General features: G+C 39.3%; 1 protein-coding gene across 1 annotated transcript in view; it reads right to left on the bottom strand.

Moving 5' to 3' along the window:
- Positions 1 to 17,598, bottom strand: part of LOC117291391 (vesicle-fusing ATPase-like) — a 217,455-nt gene that overhangs the window by 18,607 nt on the left and 181,250 nt on the right. Inside the window, exons 22-24 of the mRNA XM_033773044.1 lie at positions 15,223 to 15,302; positions 11,515 to 11,649; positions 9,637 to 9,698 (exon numbers count right to left, since the gene is read on the bottom strand). Of these exons, the coding sequence (XP_033628935.1) occupies positions 9,637 to 9,698; positions 11,515 to 11,649; positions 15,223 to 15,302 (277 nt within the window). The remainder of the gene's footprint in view (positions 1 to 9,636; positions 9,699 to 11,514; positions 11,650 to 15,222; positions 15,303 to 17,598) is intronic.

Raw genomic sequence — 17,598 nt, 5'->3', positions numbered from 1 at the left:
TAGAGGGTCGGTAGGGACGAAAACACATTTTATTTTATTGAATTATTTTATTGCTTCAAAACTTCGCGTAGGAACGATTGTTAAAATCATGTTTGCCCTTGCATGTAAATTGCCTGTAAAATCAACGATGTCCAAGTTCGACTCGAAAATCTCTTAAAATGACGCAGAAAATAAGCCCCAAAACGCAACCGTTCCGAGGTCTGTAAAAGCAAATCACGCCTGTAGTCATTGTTACTTTGCGTGTGACAATAAATACAAGAAACATTGAACGCTAGAGGGTGTTTTGGAACAAAGTAATAGCGTGAGATTAAACGCCCTCTATTGGTAAAACCAGCAATAAACGCATTGAGACAAGACTCGACGTGTCTGGGTATGCTTGGGATCCGTACAGTCACGTGGGAATTTTAGCGCATTTCCAGGGCGTAGCGCAACCCGTCGGCGAACATCGCTCAATACGGTGCTCACATGCCCCCAACATCTGTTGTGCAATCTCGAGATTGAGCAGCGCAATCAACAGATTGCTAGCTTTACGAACTCGCAAGTGTACATGTGCATAATGTGCATGATACATTACTACACACAAGCTACGTCCGTCTGTCGTTGCAATGTTATCTGTATCAGCAAGGCTCCTCGTTGTGGGACGTACAGGGAGAGCCTGGGTTCATGTTGCAAATAAAATTAACTTCAGACAGTGCGTGGACCATGGTTTCTGCCTGCTGAATGGCCCAGACTTTATGTTATAACAATAGACAGCGTTGGCTGATTGGATGAAGGTCGGTATACGTACATGTAGGTTCTAAAAGGCAACAAAATTACGTCTTTGTGTCAATGTACCGACACCGGGTGGCGCCCGGTGTTCTTTTGTGTGCAGTTAAACATGCACCTTGTGCGGCGGTGCGCCTTGTCTGCTGACATTTGAAATGTGTTTGGGTCATTTTAGGGTCCTGCGCCTTGTCCGCCGAGCGTCTTATCTGCAGGAAAATACAGTACACAGCCAGCAACTGTTCTATTAGCAAAGACCAATTCTGTAATGTTCCTTTATAGAAAATACAGATAACATGTATTATAAAAGCAAAAGAAGTCGATCTTACCAAGACAATGTACACAAATTAAAGGGACACGTTGCCTTGGAGCGAGCAAGATGGTCTATAAAAAGTGTTTGTAACCGTTTGTTTAGAAATGCATACATATATGGTTAGAAAGATGTTTTAAAAGTAGAATACAATGATCTACACAAATATGCCTCAAAATTGCCTGGTTTCCCGATAGTTCGTGATCGAACATGGCACCCCAATTTGTGATGGCTGACCATGTTAGTTTGCAGAGTAAAAGGAACCAGCCTGAGCTTGGTTTCCATAACATGTCACACTGAACCAGCCTGGGCTTGGTTTCCATAACATGTCACACTGAACCAGCCTGGGCTTGGTTTCCATAACATGTCACACTGAACCAGCCTGGGCTTGGTTTCCATAACATGTCACACTGAACCAGCCTGGGCTTGGTTTCCATAACATGTCACACTGAACCAGCCTGGGCTCGGTTTCCATAACATGTCACACTGAACCAGCCTGGGCTTGGTTTCCATAACATGTCACACTGAACCAGCCTGGGCTTGGTTTCCATAACATGTCACACTGAACCAGCCTGGGCTCGGTTTCCATAACATGTCACACTGAACCAGCCTGGGCTTGGTTTCCATAACATGTCACACTGAACCAGCCTGGGCTCGGTTTCCATAACATGTCACACTGAACCAGCCTGGGCTTGGTTTCCATAACATGTCACACTGAACCAGCCTGGGCTTGGTTTCCATAACATGTCACACTGAACCAGCCTGGGCTCGGTTTCCATAACATGTCACACTGAACCAGCCTGGGCTTGGTTTCCATAACATGTCACACTGAACCAGCCTGGGCTCGGTTTCCATAACATGTCACACTGAACCAGCCTGGGCTTGGTTTCCATAACATGTCACACTGAACCAGCCTGGGCTCGGTTTCCATAACATGTCACACTGAACCAGCCTGGGCTTGGTTTCCATAACATGTCACACTGAACCAGCCTGGGCTCGGTTTCCATAACATGTCACACTGAACCAGCCTGGGGGTGATGCAATATGCAAGATGATTATTTACCATTTAATGTGCCTCTCATGGAGTTTAAAAATTATTATATTTAAATCTCCACTTTTAACTTCGAATTCCAGAGTGGCACTTAGTTACTAACAAGAAAGAAAACACAGCAGCTAAAACCAAAAAGAAAAAAATACAACTCAGCCCTCAGAAAATTCCCCTGCCCCCTGCAGTGTTATAGAATCGTCCAAGTACGTCAAACGACAACATGGCGAATATTTCCGTTCGTTACTAAATTCGGGATAAAAAACACATTTTTTACAGTTAAAAATACAACTTTTTCAACAGTTTGAAGATGATTTAGATGCATGTGACTCTTGTGCACATATTTAACTGTTGACTTATGTTCAAATGTTCTGTTTAAGTTCATTTAAAAATTGTTGGCGTGAGTTGTCGTGAGTTGTCATGAATTGTCGGTATTTAGTGCGACCGAGCCTGGCTTTGTTTCCATAAATATGTCAAACTGAACAAGCTATAAGCTCAGTTTCCATAACACTAAACCAGCCTCGGCTCGGTATTCATAACATGTCACACTGAACTAGCCTGGGCTAGGTGTCAATAACATGTCACACTGAACCAGCCTGGGCTTGGTTTCCGCAACATGTCACACTGAACCAGCCTGAACTTGGTTTCCACAACATGTCACACTGAACCAGCCTGTTAGCTTAGTTTCCATAAAATGTCACACTGAAACATGTCACTAAAGCAGCCTGGGCTTGGTTTCCGTAACATGTCACACTGAACCAGCCTGGGCTTGGTTTCCGTAACATGTCACACTGAACCAGCCTGGGCTTGGTTTCCATTAAATGTCACACTAAACCAGTTTGAACGAGGTTTCCATAACATGTCACACTGAACCAGCCTGAACTTGGTTTCCACAACATGTCACACTGAACCAGCCTGTTAGCTTGGTTTCCATAAAATGTCACACTGAAACATGTCACTGAACCAGCCTGGGCTTGGTTTCCGTAACATGTCACACTGAACCAGCCTGGGCTTGGTTTCCGTAACATGTCACACTGAACCAGCCTGGGCTTGGTTTCCATTAAATGTCACACTAAACCAGTTTGAACGAGGTTTCCATAACATGTCACACTGAACCAGCCTGGGCTTGGTTTCCGTAACATGTCACACTGAACCAGCCTGGGCTTGGTTTCCATTAAATGTCACACTAAACCAGTTTGAACGAGGTTTCCATAACATGTCACACTGAACCAGCCTGGGCTTGGTTTCCATTAAATGTCACACTAAACCAGTTTGAACGAGGTTTCCATAACATGTCACACTGAACCAGCCTGGGCTTGGTTTCCATTAAATGTCACACTAAACCAGTTTGAACGAGGTTTCCATAACATGTCACACTGAACCAGCCTGGGCTTGGTTTCCATAACAGATAGTCATTGCCTGTGTTGCGCCACTTCTTAATCGTCCTCAACTTCAGCCCCCAGTGACTAGGGAACACTAGGCTCAGACCGTGAATACTGCACAGAGCCCTTGGTCATTGGATGTGCAATTCCTTCAGAATCAAACGCCATAGATTGGTGAATGCTCAAAGTTGGGACAGACGTTATTAAAAAAATGTGTAACAACTTTATAGGAAACAGTACACAGAATGTGACTCTGTTACCCATGACTACACAACTCTTTGTTTTGAATCTGACTTCAAATACCTTGGATCCTGGATCAACTCCAGTGAAAAAGACCTGAAGACCTGAAGCACAGGCGTGGTCTGTGCTCCACAGCATGAAAAAGGTGTGGTCATCAACGCTGAGTGCACAGCTGAAAAAGTCGCTGTTTGTCGCAACAGTGGAGTCAGTGCTACTTTACGGAGCTGAGACCTGGACCCTCACCACCAGGATGGAGAAGTCTCTGGATGGTTGTTACACCAGGGGTCGATTTCACTAACGCGTTTTGGTCATCGCAAACGCTGAAATCGATCGCTAAATCTAAAATCCATCGCAACTTAGCGATGGATTTTTAGCCGACGATTTCACTAAAACTCAACGATGAATATACTCGTCGCAAAGTTTTATTTAGCGATGACAATCTTGCGATGACATGTTAGTGGTCGCAAAGTAAAAGTTCATCGCAAACTTATGATACATTGCGCCATTCTGTGCTTATAGCTATAGCGGTGTACGTTTTGACGTATAAATTGTCCGTGATTTAGAGTAAAATGAGTGGCGCTACATGTACATTATTTTAGTCTTGCGGTCTTTTACCTGGTAGACTCAGATTGCTGATGACAACTATCAGCGACGCAACTGCAGCAAAGAGCCCCTTAATATCGGTAAAAAGTAGATACTATATGGGTTCGATTATTTTAACCATCATTTTTAGAAAAAATGTGTAATGTATTGGCAAATTGACAGTGTTAAGCTTAGTATTATTAGACAGATATGTCAGAATTTTCATCAATCCCACCGTTACAACAGATTTACGAAAACTGTTTATTAAAATCTAAAATTATAATAGAGGCCATAGGCCTATAAATGCTTTAACCCTTTGTAAATGAATGCCTAAACATCGTCCACAATAGTTCGGGTGCACCAACATGACAACGATTTACATATAAACTGCACAATGCCATTTCATTTCGAGCGACGACCGACGATTTTGTCGCGGGATGTCAAAGGTCACTACTTTTTGCCTCGTACAAAAACTTTATTTCCCTTATAACGTCATCGCAATTGCGATGACTTTAGTGAAACGCAGAATTAGCGACATCGCAATTGCGATGGATTTGAGGTTTGCGATCTCATCGCAAGTGTGTTAGCGATGATCGCAAACATAGACGTTAGTGAAATCGGCCCCAGGATGCTGCGTATGGCCCTCAACATCCTCTGGCGGGACCACATGAGAAACTCCATTCTGCTGGCTGGCCAAAGAATTTAGAGAAGATCCGTGAGCGCCGCCTCAAGCTTGCTGGGCACTGTGTCTGCCACTCGGAGCTTGCCGCTTGCCCAACCGTCCTCTGGGAGCCCACCCAAGGCAAGGCTTCGCGTGGGAGAAGATGTCTCTCCTTTGTAGACACACTGAAGCGAGACACTGGCTTGACCAGCGCTGAGGAACTACGCTCCTGCATGCTGGACCAGAACATCTGGAGAAAAATCAGAGCAGGCTCGAGCTTCTAGATAGCGCGTGAATTGATTACCATGACTTCCGGTTTAAACAAGAAGATAAAATTTAATTTATGTTTGCTCTTTCTTTGTTGTTTATTCCTATTGTTTTTGTAAAGCACTAAGAAACACGATGTATGAAGCGCTAAATAAATGCTGTATATTATTAACTTATTATTTATTTCAAAACAATCATAATACCTGAACCAAACATTGGATTTGTTCATATAAGTGTCAACAAAAAAGCTACAAAGAAGTGGAACACATTTGACCTTATTTACGGTTTAAACGGCACATTTTCAAAAAATAACAACTCCTACACAGGCCAAATGCTGGGTTTGAAAATTATCTTGTTTTCAAAAAATGTAACAAACACTACACAGTGCACGGTGTGTGACCCCATTCGACCTCAACTTACAGTCTAATCAGGAAGTTTAAGTTTCATATTTGAAAAATGAAAAATCTAATCCCTGTACCAGGTGAAATGCTTTTAACCCTTTAGCACGCATACCGCCCGGAGTCGCCCTGCATATTACCACGCATACCGCCCGCACGCACCCACGCAGTTTGACATGGTGTATTTTGAGTTATAGACATGCGATTAAAATGCAGCAAACAGCCGTTTTTTCTTTCCCTTATTACATTCCCAGCCCCATTAATTTTTTTCCCGTCATTGATTTTGCTGATCCACCACTCCCTAGTCCCACTGTGTGCTCCAATTCCCTCTCCCCATCCCATAATCCTCTTTTTCAGTTTCGTGATCCCCCGTTCTGATGTTTTCCAATTTTGCACGGGTCCCGCTTATAGTGGCGCTACCCCCATTCTTACGGTTTGATTTTCCCCAGTTTGTTCAGCTTAATATTTTCTTTTCCAAAATCCCATATCTTCATAGTCCCTTTTCATGTTTGCATTTCCCTACCCCAGCCCTGTTCATTTTATCCGTCACTTTTGCCGTTCCCCGTCCCCCGTTCCCCGTTCCAAAGACGTGCCAATGTGTGCCGACCTTTCCCTGTCCAACGTGCTCTTAACCCACACGTTCATCGCGCCTCCGCTGTGATCCTCGTAATGATCACGTGCAATAATATTTGCTTCCCCTGTATGTGCAAAGTTACTGGACACTCACGCTATGATGACTGTGACATCACAAAGGGTGCCTGACGGGTAACGCAGCCCCCTTAAACTTGAGGGTAGTTACTACACGGTCACGCTTTGACTGTGACGTCACAAACAACACAAACCCCCAACCCAAAGGTACCCCGAAATTGACCCCGGGACGCATCATTTCGACAGGGTGCGGGCACCACTTGAAGTGAAAACAAATTGGCAGCGCCCAAAACAACAATGGCGGCACCCACACGATTTTATGTATTATAGTATAGATTTCTGGATATGGCCGGAAATCAATTGAATTTTCATGGCGCACAGAGGAGCGTATAGCGTTATGTTTAATATTGCATGGGTACTAAAGGGTTTTACTATTAAAATCTATTAATAAATACCTTGGACGGTTTCAAGTCTCTGATTGGTCAAAACCCGGTCACAGGTGGGAGTGTTAACGGTGGTATAAAGACCGGCTTTGGAAAATAGCGAATAAGTGGCCACTAAATCAGCATACATTGTGTAAACCTTGCGCGTTGCACTGTATCGCACGCGTATTTATATCCCTGTTAATTTCATTGCAACTTCGCGCACTTATTTTTTTATGTTGTATATATATAATTGTTATCTCTTTTAAGGGTCTGTGTACTTTTTCCTAGCACAAAATACCATGTCCACAGATTTACATTAAACTAACACAGTTTGAAGATAATCACAGTAAAAAGCTTCTCTTGAAATTTTACTTACTAAGGTGCTTTAGTTTTTGAGAAAGAAGTAAAACACATAAGTTTTGTCTCAGTTTTAGCATGTAAAAACGTATTTACCAGTTATAAAATCATAACTAGTTAATGGGATTTTACATGCTAACTAAGTTTTGTCTCACTGAGACAAAAATTATTTGGCGACTTGTCTTACTCATTTCTCAAAAACTACAGAACCTTAGTAAGTAATATTTGAAGGGAAGCTTTCCACTATCATTATCTTCAAACCCTGCAAGTTTAATGTAAAACTGTTGTGTAATGTTGCATATGCTTTGTTCTAAGCTTATGTGTAGGTCACACCTTGTACTGATATTACCCAAATTGCTAGAGCTGAGGGGGGGGGGGACAAAAAAGAAGATGTAGGCCTAAATTAGTGTATTAGCGATGCCCGTTGTGCAGCGAGGTGGGGAGTTGACATTTTTGGCAAATGAAGGCCAAATGAAAATTTGTCCTTTATTGCACTTTAAATTTGTGTGGCTTTCTTCTTTCTTTATAATTTTACGGACCTTTTTTGAAAATGAAGGCACAATATCAACCAATAACTCCACATATTGCGGTTGTTTTTTGGAGGTGGGGGCAACTAGAAATAGAAATTAAAAACAAAACTAGAAATAGAAGCAAGCTGTTGTTAGTCCTATAAATAAATATAAAGTGCTACTCCAAACACAAAGTTTCCAGCCCGACATTGATTGTTGCTCCATTATTTCCAAACTTGAACAGAAAACCTGGAAAGGTATAGCTTCAAGAACTTGATGAAAAAAAACCAATGCATAGGAACACACCCATATAGTGTTTGTAGAAACAAACACTAGGTGTTCGGCTATTGTTGGGTCAGTGTTTGGATCAATGAAAAAAGTGTTTATAGCTCGTCAAATTGCAAAGAAATCAAAACCAAACAGTTTTCTCGATGTGTAATAATTTTATGGTAAAGCATCAAAAAGTGTACATTTCAACCTAAAAGCCATTAATTAACGCCTTTTCAAAGCATTCTGCGTGTACTTCCGGTTTAGAAAGGTCAAAAGGTCAAGAGAAGGTCACCAACATACCCATTTTTGTGAAGTACGTAAGGCCCTTTCATATGATGTATACCCGAACACCTAACTAGATATAGTGTCAAGAGAAGGTCACCAACGTACCCATTTTTGTGAAGTACGTGAGGCCCTTTCATATGATGTATAGATTGTCAAAATAGCTTTTGTGGTCGAGGAAATGTGAACTGATGAATAATGACGACTGGAGAAGAGACTAACTAACCGGAAGGAAAATTTTTGTTGAAAACGCCTTGAAAACAGACTACGTACGTAAAGCCCTTTCATATGATGTAGATTGTCAAAATAGCTTTTGGTTGAGGGCATAGGAACTTATGCATAAAGACGACTGGAGAAGAGACTAACTAACCGGAAGGGAAATGTTTGTTGAAAACACCTTGAAAACAGACTACGTACTTAAAGCCCTTTCATATGATGTATAGATTGTCAAAATAGCTGTTGTGGTTGGAGCCTTATGCATAATGACGACTGAAGAGGAGACTAACTAACCGGAAAAGAAATGTTGGTTGAAAACGCCTTGAAAATAGACTAAAAACAAAGCTATTTATAGGAGAAGAAAAAAAAAAATAAATAAATAAATAATACAAAATTGCGTCGCCAACTTTCTGGGACGATAGAGGGCAGCAGACTTACCGGGTAAATCCATTGTTCTCAGAATTATGCGCATGTTCAGAACTACGTAAACAATGGAAATTTACCCGGTATGTCTGCTGCCGCCTAGCGTTGGAAAGTCTCCTATTGGTCTCCCATTCAAGTACTGACCAAGCCCGATTTTGCTTAACTTCAGTGATCGAACGGGAACCGGTGTTAACGTAGTACGGTCGTAGATAATATAAAATAAATTCGATTTGAATTAGAAGACAAGGTCAAAATGTTAAACGCCTTGAACGAAGACTATTCTACATGAAGCTTTTTCGCGCTCTATGGATGATCACTGGAGCGTGACTCTCCTGCACAGCTAATACACTACACGTTGTGTGTATGCCTAAGTGTAATGTTTATGCACATACCAACGGGGGATTTACGTTGTTCGTTAGACGTGAATTTTGAAATTTTCAACCTCTCTTTTGAGACAAAAGACAAAATCAAAATGGGGTCATGTCTGTGAAGCGTTTACAGAGTTTTTAATGCCCTTTCCGATGATGTATTGATTGTAAAAATCCCTAATGTAGATCAAAAGTTATGATTGTTTGAAATAATAAACTTTGAATTAGTGTATCTCGTCAACTGATGACGTCATCGTGACGTAACAACTTTAGTACCATCTACTAGTTATTGTCTATCTGTGTGCAAAGTTTCAACTTAATGCAAGCTTCGCAACAATGTTTTTTTCTTGCGGACAATCGACAGCGAGAGGAAGAAGAAAAAAAACCCAAAACGAACAATAACAAAGAGTTGTTCGGGCTGTTACCTGAACGCCTAAAAATGAAACAGACAGACAATGTTTGGAACAGAACAGATACACATGTACAAGTACCTTTTTCCTCGGAGTTTGTTTTCCAAAGTAGTGCGTTCCGCAGATGTGAAGCAGTCTAGGTCCTGATCCATTAAAACAAAAATAAATTAAAAAAACACAGTGAAATTAAAGATTTCAAGTTTACAATTGGGACTCATGAATGCAGTTTTGCATCCCCTAATTTAAAACAGTCACAAATTAGTATAAAACAACACCATGCACCGAGTTTAACTTGTCATAATGCTAGTGTTTGATCATGTCATTTTTTTGCAGTAGCACTTTACACATTTATTTGTTGCACAGATACATAAGGACATGAAATGGTATTATAGTGGTTTCCCATGAAAAATTTATCTTTAACTATAGTTAAAGTGCTCCCAAAATCCATTGGAGCTTTCAGCTATTTCAGTAAGCAACACAGGGGCGAACCCCTTCTCTTAATACCAAGTATATGGGGTAATCTACATGTAGGTGCATTACACCAGACAAGCAGCTTAATGTCCCATCTGAAGGCAAAGCAATAATGAAGTGTCAAGACCAGAACTCAAACCCACACTCGGAAACATCAGAGCTTGGGATAGAGTGTGCTTGACCACTCGGCCACCACACATGACTGATCAAACTTATCTGATTGTGGTCTATCTATTGATAACAAGCTTACTAGTATTGTACCTGGAAACTTGACATGGATTATTTATGTACAAATATTGTGCATTATATCGGTATTCTAGGCTTAGTTCTTTCCCAGTACTCTTTATTCTCTTTATGCAATACTTTGGATTTCATCAATTATGATATCTCAGTCTTGGGAAATGCTTCCCATTTTATTAGTAAAACAAATATTCTTCTACAGAAAAAGGCTGTTAAAGCTGCCATAACCTGGCCCAAAGCCAATACTGATCCTCTCTGAACATGTCAGTTTGATTTACTTGTTCGTTATACAAACCCAATAAGATAATTTACCTGCTTTTAATTTTCTTTTTAACTCCTTTTTGTTTTATATATTGTTCCTTTATTAATTTACCTATATCATGATCTTTCTAACAAATCAATTTTTTCTTTCTTGATTGACATTCTAAAACATGTAGCTTGGTCCTTTCCTCTCCGTTGATGTACATGTATCTGAAACCCCTAAACTCTGTGTAAAAAGGATGTTTTTTATCTTGCAACTTCGATGATCCTTTATCATCCATTAATACATCCCACAAGTGATTGGGTTTTGACCAATCAGAGACGGGAAACTCTCCAAGGTGTTTATTTATGTGCAATGTGTCAATGTAATGGGTGGCCCCCATGAGGTCGTAACTTTATGTGCACGTTATGTTGTGTGTGTATCTTGGTGCGACCAAATGGACGTCTGTTTCATGAAATAAAGAGATTAATAGCGTGTATTATTGTATATCACTTTAAATGGGATACATGGGTGGGTGTGGACTCCGGTTTGGCAGGTGGGATTGGACTAATGGGTTTGGGGCTTTCTTGTGTTAATGATTATGATTAGTGGGGCCTGTTACTGTATGCCTTCTTGCCCGGTGTCATGCCGTTTCCTGATCCCCACGCATTCATTTATTTGCCTTACTTGGGATAGTAATGATTTGAGATGGAATATTTAGGAGTGGCTTTCATTTTACTGACAAGCGATGTACTTTCATTGTATGAGATAATTAATTGTAATTGTGTGTGTTTTCAACAATCTGTCCAGGTGTTCACATGAACTGGAAGAAACATCTTCAATAAATCCCGGACCACCCCTGGCCATGAGCAGATACCATTTTGAGCAGATACCTGTGTGACCTGTTTAGGCATAGCTACTCCAGGCCCTCTTCCTCTAAAGGGACCACACATGCTGTACATAGGCCTAGGAAACTTTAACATGTCAAATATGCCAACTAACCGTACCTCAACAACAGCACACAGTTGTTCACCTGTTGACAGATTGGATACATGGATGTGTGCATTAAATGTTGCCACCATTTCCATTTGCTGCAAAACTTCTTTTTGACTTGTTGTTCCAATAATTAAGAGTTTTTTGCCCTGGAGAGAAACAAACAAATTAAATGAACTTATTGCAAAACATCAACGGATAGAAATGATTATGGGTTTATCAGAAAGATAGCTCATTCTGATCTAAAAAAATAAAATGGAATTCTAGGAAGTATTTTCCATGGCCCCAAACATCACTTGCTAGTTCTGTATTCTAGTTGGCTGAAACACGCTCACGTAAGGTTAACTAATAATAGGCTTGTGCGTGAGCATACAAATACATGTAGCACCATCATGAACTAAACGAGCATTAGACACTGCAAGCGCAATTTGCAGTAAATAGTTTCAACTAAACCAAGAAAAACTAGACAGCGAAGCTGCCAAGGCAAGCTGGCGATCGCCAGATAGAACCAATGACTGACAGAAAAACCAATTGTTTGATCAACTGATGGTCAAAGGGGTGGAGACATTGACAAGTATGAAGTACATACATTACAGAATTGGTTTTTGCCTACAAAACAGTTGCTGGCAGTGTAAGCACTTTATGTAATCCACCATCTGGGTCAAGAGAGAGTAGTGAAAAACTGATTACAAATTTTGCATTGCATCAATGCCAAAATAAAAATGAATAAAACGCTCACTGAGCGATAAACTCCAAACGCGAAGTTAGATTATTTATTTCTCATCAAATATGACATTTCAGACAGAAATATTTCAAGGGATGTTTCCAGCTATCGTCATCATTAGACCGTGTAAGTTTTATGTAAATCTGTGTGAACTTCACGATTTTTGTTTCTTACCGAATCTGTATTGTTCCTTTTAGGTTTTCAGTGTTTTAGCTCATTCGACTTGAACCAGTGATTAACTCTTTAAATTTCGTCTTTTCGTATGAAGCTACATGCAAGAAGTTATATTTGATTGAAGTTTCAAGTCAGAACATTATTGTTTTAGCTCATTCAACTGGAACCAGTGATCAACTCTTTGAGTTTTATATTTGTCATATGAGTTTACCTTATTTTTAGGTCAATGCATCATTGCAATAAGGAATTAAGACCATTTAAGGTTTTCATTGTTTTAGCTCATTCAACTGGAATCAGTGATAAACTCTTTGAGTTTTATCTTTCCGTCCGAATTAACATGTAAGAAGCAATGTTTTATTTAATTTTGTAGTCAGTGCATCATTGCAAAAAGGAGTTATGTCCATTTAAGATTTTAATTGTTTCAGCTCATTCAACTGGAACCAGTGATGCAATCTTTGAGTTTGTTCTTTCCATAGCATCTATATGTAAGACGCAATATTTTATTTAAGTTTCAAGTCAATACTTTATTGCAATAAGGAGTTATGACCATATATGTAAGGTTTTCATTGTTTCAGCTCATTCAACTGAAACCAGTGACAGAGAGATTGATTTTTGTTTAAAGGGAAGATACACGTTTGGTAATTACTCAAAACAAATATTAACTTAAAAACTGACTTGCACTCTTTTTTCAGTTTCATCTTAACATCTGCATCTTTATGTAGGAAGCAATATTTGATTTAAGTTTCAAGTCAGAACATCATTGCATTAAGGAGTAATGACAATTTATTGTTTTTATTGTTTCAGCTCATTCAACTGGAACCAGTGATATACTCTTTGAGTTTTATCTTTTCATATGCATCTATATGTAGGAAGCAATATTTGATTTAAGTTTTAAGTCAGAACATCATTGCAATAAGGAGTTATGAAAATTTAAGGTTTTTCATTGTTTCAGCTCATTCAATTGAAACCAGTGACAGAGAGATTGATTTTTGTTTAAAGGGAAGATACACGTTTGGTAATTACTCAAAACAAATATTAACTTAAAAACTGACTTGGTAACGAGCATTGGACAGCCGTTCATAATATAAAACATTGTGGGAAACAACTCCCTCTGAAGTAACATAGTTTTTGATTAAGAGGTAATTTCTCACTAAAATATTAATAGACTTCTAGCTAGAAGTCTTTTATTCATATATGAAAGCACACAAATTCGTCCAACAAGTGTGTTTTTTTCTTTCATCATTTTCTCGCAACTTCGATGTCCAATTGAGCCCAAATTTTCACAGGGTTGTTATTTTATTGTTATGATGGGATACACCAAGTGAGAAGATGGGTCTTTGACAAATACCAAACGTGTACCCTCCCTTTAAACAAATTATTTCAAAACTTTAAGACTTAAGTTTGAGTTTGGTCCTTTAAAATCCAGATGTCAGTATTTGAGCCTAAAAAAAACGTTAACATTATTGGAAAACATATAGCTGAAAATTACCAAAAATGCCTGGCAGTCTCACTTGGGCTTGTACATGTACATACCAAAAACAACTCAACTTAAACACTGAAACTTAAACCAAAAACTTTAACATTTCCACTGAGTGCGGAGGGACGGACGGACAAAATCGGTATTACATAGGCTCGCATACTGCTAAAGCAGCTCGCCAAAAAAGAAAGAAAAAAATGGTTTCATGAAATGCACCAAGATTTCCCTTTGACCCTCTTTGTGGGGTACACACAAAGCCTTGAATGCCTTGAATGCATGTCGTGGCATGTCATGGAATGTCTAGGCATGTTATGACGGAACCTATGGAATAAGGACCTAGGCAGGGACAGTGTGGAACATGACACAGGAGATGTTGCTGGTTAATGTGGATGTATGATTGTGTCAGAATATTTCCCCCCCCCCAAAAAAAAACCCCATTCAATTTCCAGCTAAAATTATGTCCAAAATCCTCGCCGCTCATGACTTCTGCCTGTTGTGTCGAGTCTACTCTTGTGGAGCGCATTCAACGAATTTGCTAAACAAATCAGGACAAACTGTTGCGCAATCCAAATTTTGAGCTCTGCCGAATTGCCAAATTGTCAGCTGAACCTACTGAGGAAGCAAAAGTTGGAAAAAGTCTGGCATTTCGTTCACGGTAAAATTGTTGGTTATTTTTTTATTAGACATTTTAAAATCTTTTTCCCAATGCGGGAGAAAATGGTTGCTGCAAATGAGAGCGTGAGACGGACATCTATCATGCACGAGTCTAACGCCTAATGCGTGAGACTTGGTAGGTCTGCTGTTCATAATTATAGTGTCGTCAGCAGACATCAATGTACATAAATGTACCCATTTATACCCCTGGTTGAAGAGACGCAATTATAGTAAAGTATCTTGCTCAAGGACACAATTGTCAAGACCGGGATTCGAACCCGCACTACGGTGACCGGACTTGCCCTACTGTATGATGGACTGATTGAGTTTGACTTGATGAAGAATTGTTGATGCCCGAATACATTGTGGCCAGCTGTTGCAAAAAAAAAAACAATTAAACTCATCGAAACAAGCCTGCGGTTTGTAACTACAGACCCATTGACATTGATACAGTTGAATGAGCTCAAACTTGTTTTAGCAGGGTAGAGGCTTTTAAGCGTTTTCCCATAGCTCCTTTGGTTTGTGACGGTTTTCCGTTATCTGATTTTGAAAATATTCCCTTTTTAGTGCTTTTCCCAGATAATTCACAGAGTTTCTGCTGTCACAATATATATTAATATATGTGCAAAACAAAATCACTTAACATACATGTATGTTGCAATTACAAATTTATTTTCAGCAAATTTTGTTTACCTTAGGTGGAATTTTTTTCAACAACACTAGGAGTGCTTGCAACACCAAGTTAGAGAATCGTGGCCCAAGTGGTACATAATCTGTGAAAACAAAGATAAAACAACAACCATTAATTAACTGTGAAGCCAGCCTACTATCACTTTGCAGGTTCTCAACATCACTTGAAGCAACTGCTAATTGTACATACATGTACATACACAGATCAAAAAATCAATCTCTGTAACAGTAAACAAATATTAATTAGAGTTTGTCAGACCAAACACTAGATGTGCAGGTTTCAATGGGGTCAGTGTTGTGATGATAAGAAGGTTATGTGGAAATCTCTAATTTACCTTTAGATTACACAAGAAATTAATGTTTCCTACAGAAGGCTGTATACAATACAATACAATACAATAATACAATAATCTTTATTACATCCCAAAAAGGGTAATTCAAATGCTCGCATACAGTAAAAACATTGACACATTTAAAACATTACAAAACAGACAATGGCTATATACAATTACAAGAAAAAACACTAAAAAGCGATAAGAAAAAATACCGGAGACTGGACGATAAATTTATAATAAACTTTTAAAATTGAGAAGAAAACTACTGGAGCCTAGGCGATAATTTATAATTAACGTTTAAAATTGAGATTGTGGTGTGTTATTGCACGAGGGATAAAGGAGGATGGGTAGCGGTTTGTCACAGAATATGGCACTCGCATGTACGACCAGACCTAGGGATCAACTGGCTGGCAAGCGCATCATGAAGCGGATGGTAAGCATCATTCAGTAGCATTGTTAGCTTGCCAGCCAGCAGATCCCCATATGCTGTGTCAACAAGCGGCCAAACACTAGCAACCACAGTGTCGTAAAAAGTAGCTAAAATTTTACGATTGACATGAAAAGAATTTAATTTCCTAAGACAAAACATACGAGAATTCATTTTTTTCACAATGGAATCTACATGCTCATGCCAACACAGTTCATTGTCAAATACGACACCCAGATATTTATAACAAGTTGTATGTTCCACTGTCCTGTCTTTCAAGATCACAGGCTCTGGTTGACGGTGCGATTTCCTATAATCAATAACCATTTCTTTAGTTTTAGAAACATTTAGTTGGAGATAGTTTAAATCACAGTATTTGACAAAACGTTGAAGTTGATCTTTATACAAGTGATCATCATCCTTACTGATCAGACCAATCATTGCAGTGTCATCGGCGAATTTAATTAAAGGACACGACATTTCAGAAGACCTACAATCTGATGTATATAATGAAAATAAGAATGGAGCCAGAACCGTACCTTGTGGAGCACCAGTATTCGAATAAATCAAACTAGATTGTGTGCCAGCAGCATTAATTTTAACATACTGAGAACGATTTGTCAAGTAATTTAAAATCCAGGACAATAGAGACTTAGGTACATCACAGTGGTTTAGTAGTTTTTGAATTAGTACATGAGGCTGAAAAGTGTTAAATGCTGACAGAAATAAAAAAACATCACTCTAGCTGAACTATTAGAGTGAACCTGTTCTAAGTGAGCATATAATTTATCTAACACTGTTAAAATAGCATCACTACAACTACGATTTCCCTGATAGGCAAACTGCATTGGGTCAAGAAAGCCAGATACAAAATCAAACAAAACATTCTTAAACAGTCTTTCACACACTTTCATTGGTATGGCTGTTAAGGCCACTGGCCGGAGATCATTCATGCATGTAACACTAGAATGCTTAGGGATAGGAATAATACGAGAGCATTTCCAAAGTTGTGGAATAGAACAGGTACTAAACGACAAGTTTAAAATAAAGGTAAAAGTTGTAGAAAGCTAACCCGAACATGATTGTAAAACCTTTCCGGAAATTCCATCCGGTCCGGCTGCCTTAGATGTATTCAGTTTTTTAAACTGACGGCAAACTTCTTGTTCAGAAACACTTAGCTCATAGGGATCTAAATCTTGTTGAAGTACATCGTGAAGGTTATCAACTTCATTATGAAAATTATATTCATCAAAACGGTTATAAAACTCATTCAACTTATTAGCATACTCAACTGATGCGTCTGGTAATTGGCTATTTTTTCTGATTTATTTGAATAGCCACTCATGAGTCTCATTCCCTCCCAAACCTTTTTCAGATTGTTCTGAGTCAGTCTTTTCAATCTTGTTCTTGTATTTAACTTTCTCTGCTTTGATGACACGCTTCAGTTCCTTTCGAATTCTCTTAAGTTACATCTTGTCACCTTGTCCGTAGATCTGCTTCTTCCTGTTAATCACATCTTTAACTTCCTTTGTCACCCAGGGTTTGTTATTGGGGTAGATTTTGACCTCCTTCGTGGAAATTGCATTTGATGTACAAAAGTTAATGTAGCTGCTAACT

The sequence above is a fragment of the Asterias rubens genome, chromosome 6 (assembly GCF_902459465.1).
Source record: "Asterias rubens chromosome 6, eAstRub1.3, whole genome shotgun sequence".
In the NCBI taxonomy this organism is placed as follows: domain Eukaryota; kingdom Metazoa; phylum Echinodermata; class Asteroidea; order Forcipulatida; family Asteriidae; genus Asterias; species Asterias rubens.
This window is presented reverse-complemented; position numbering and strand designations above follow the sequence as displayed.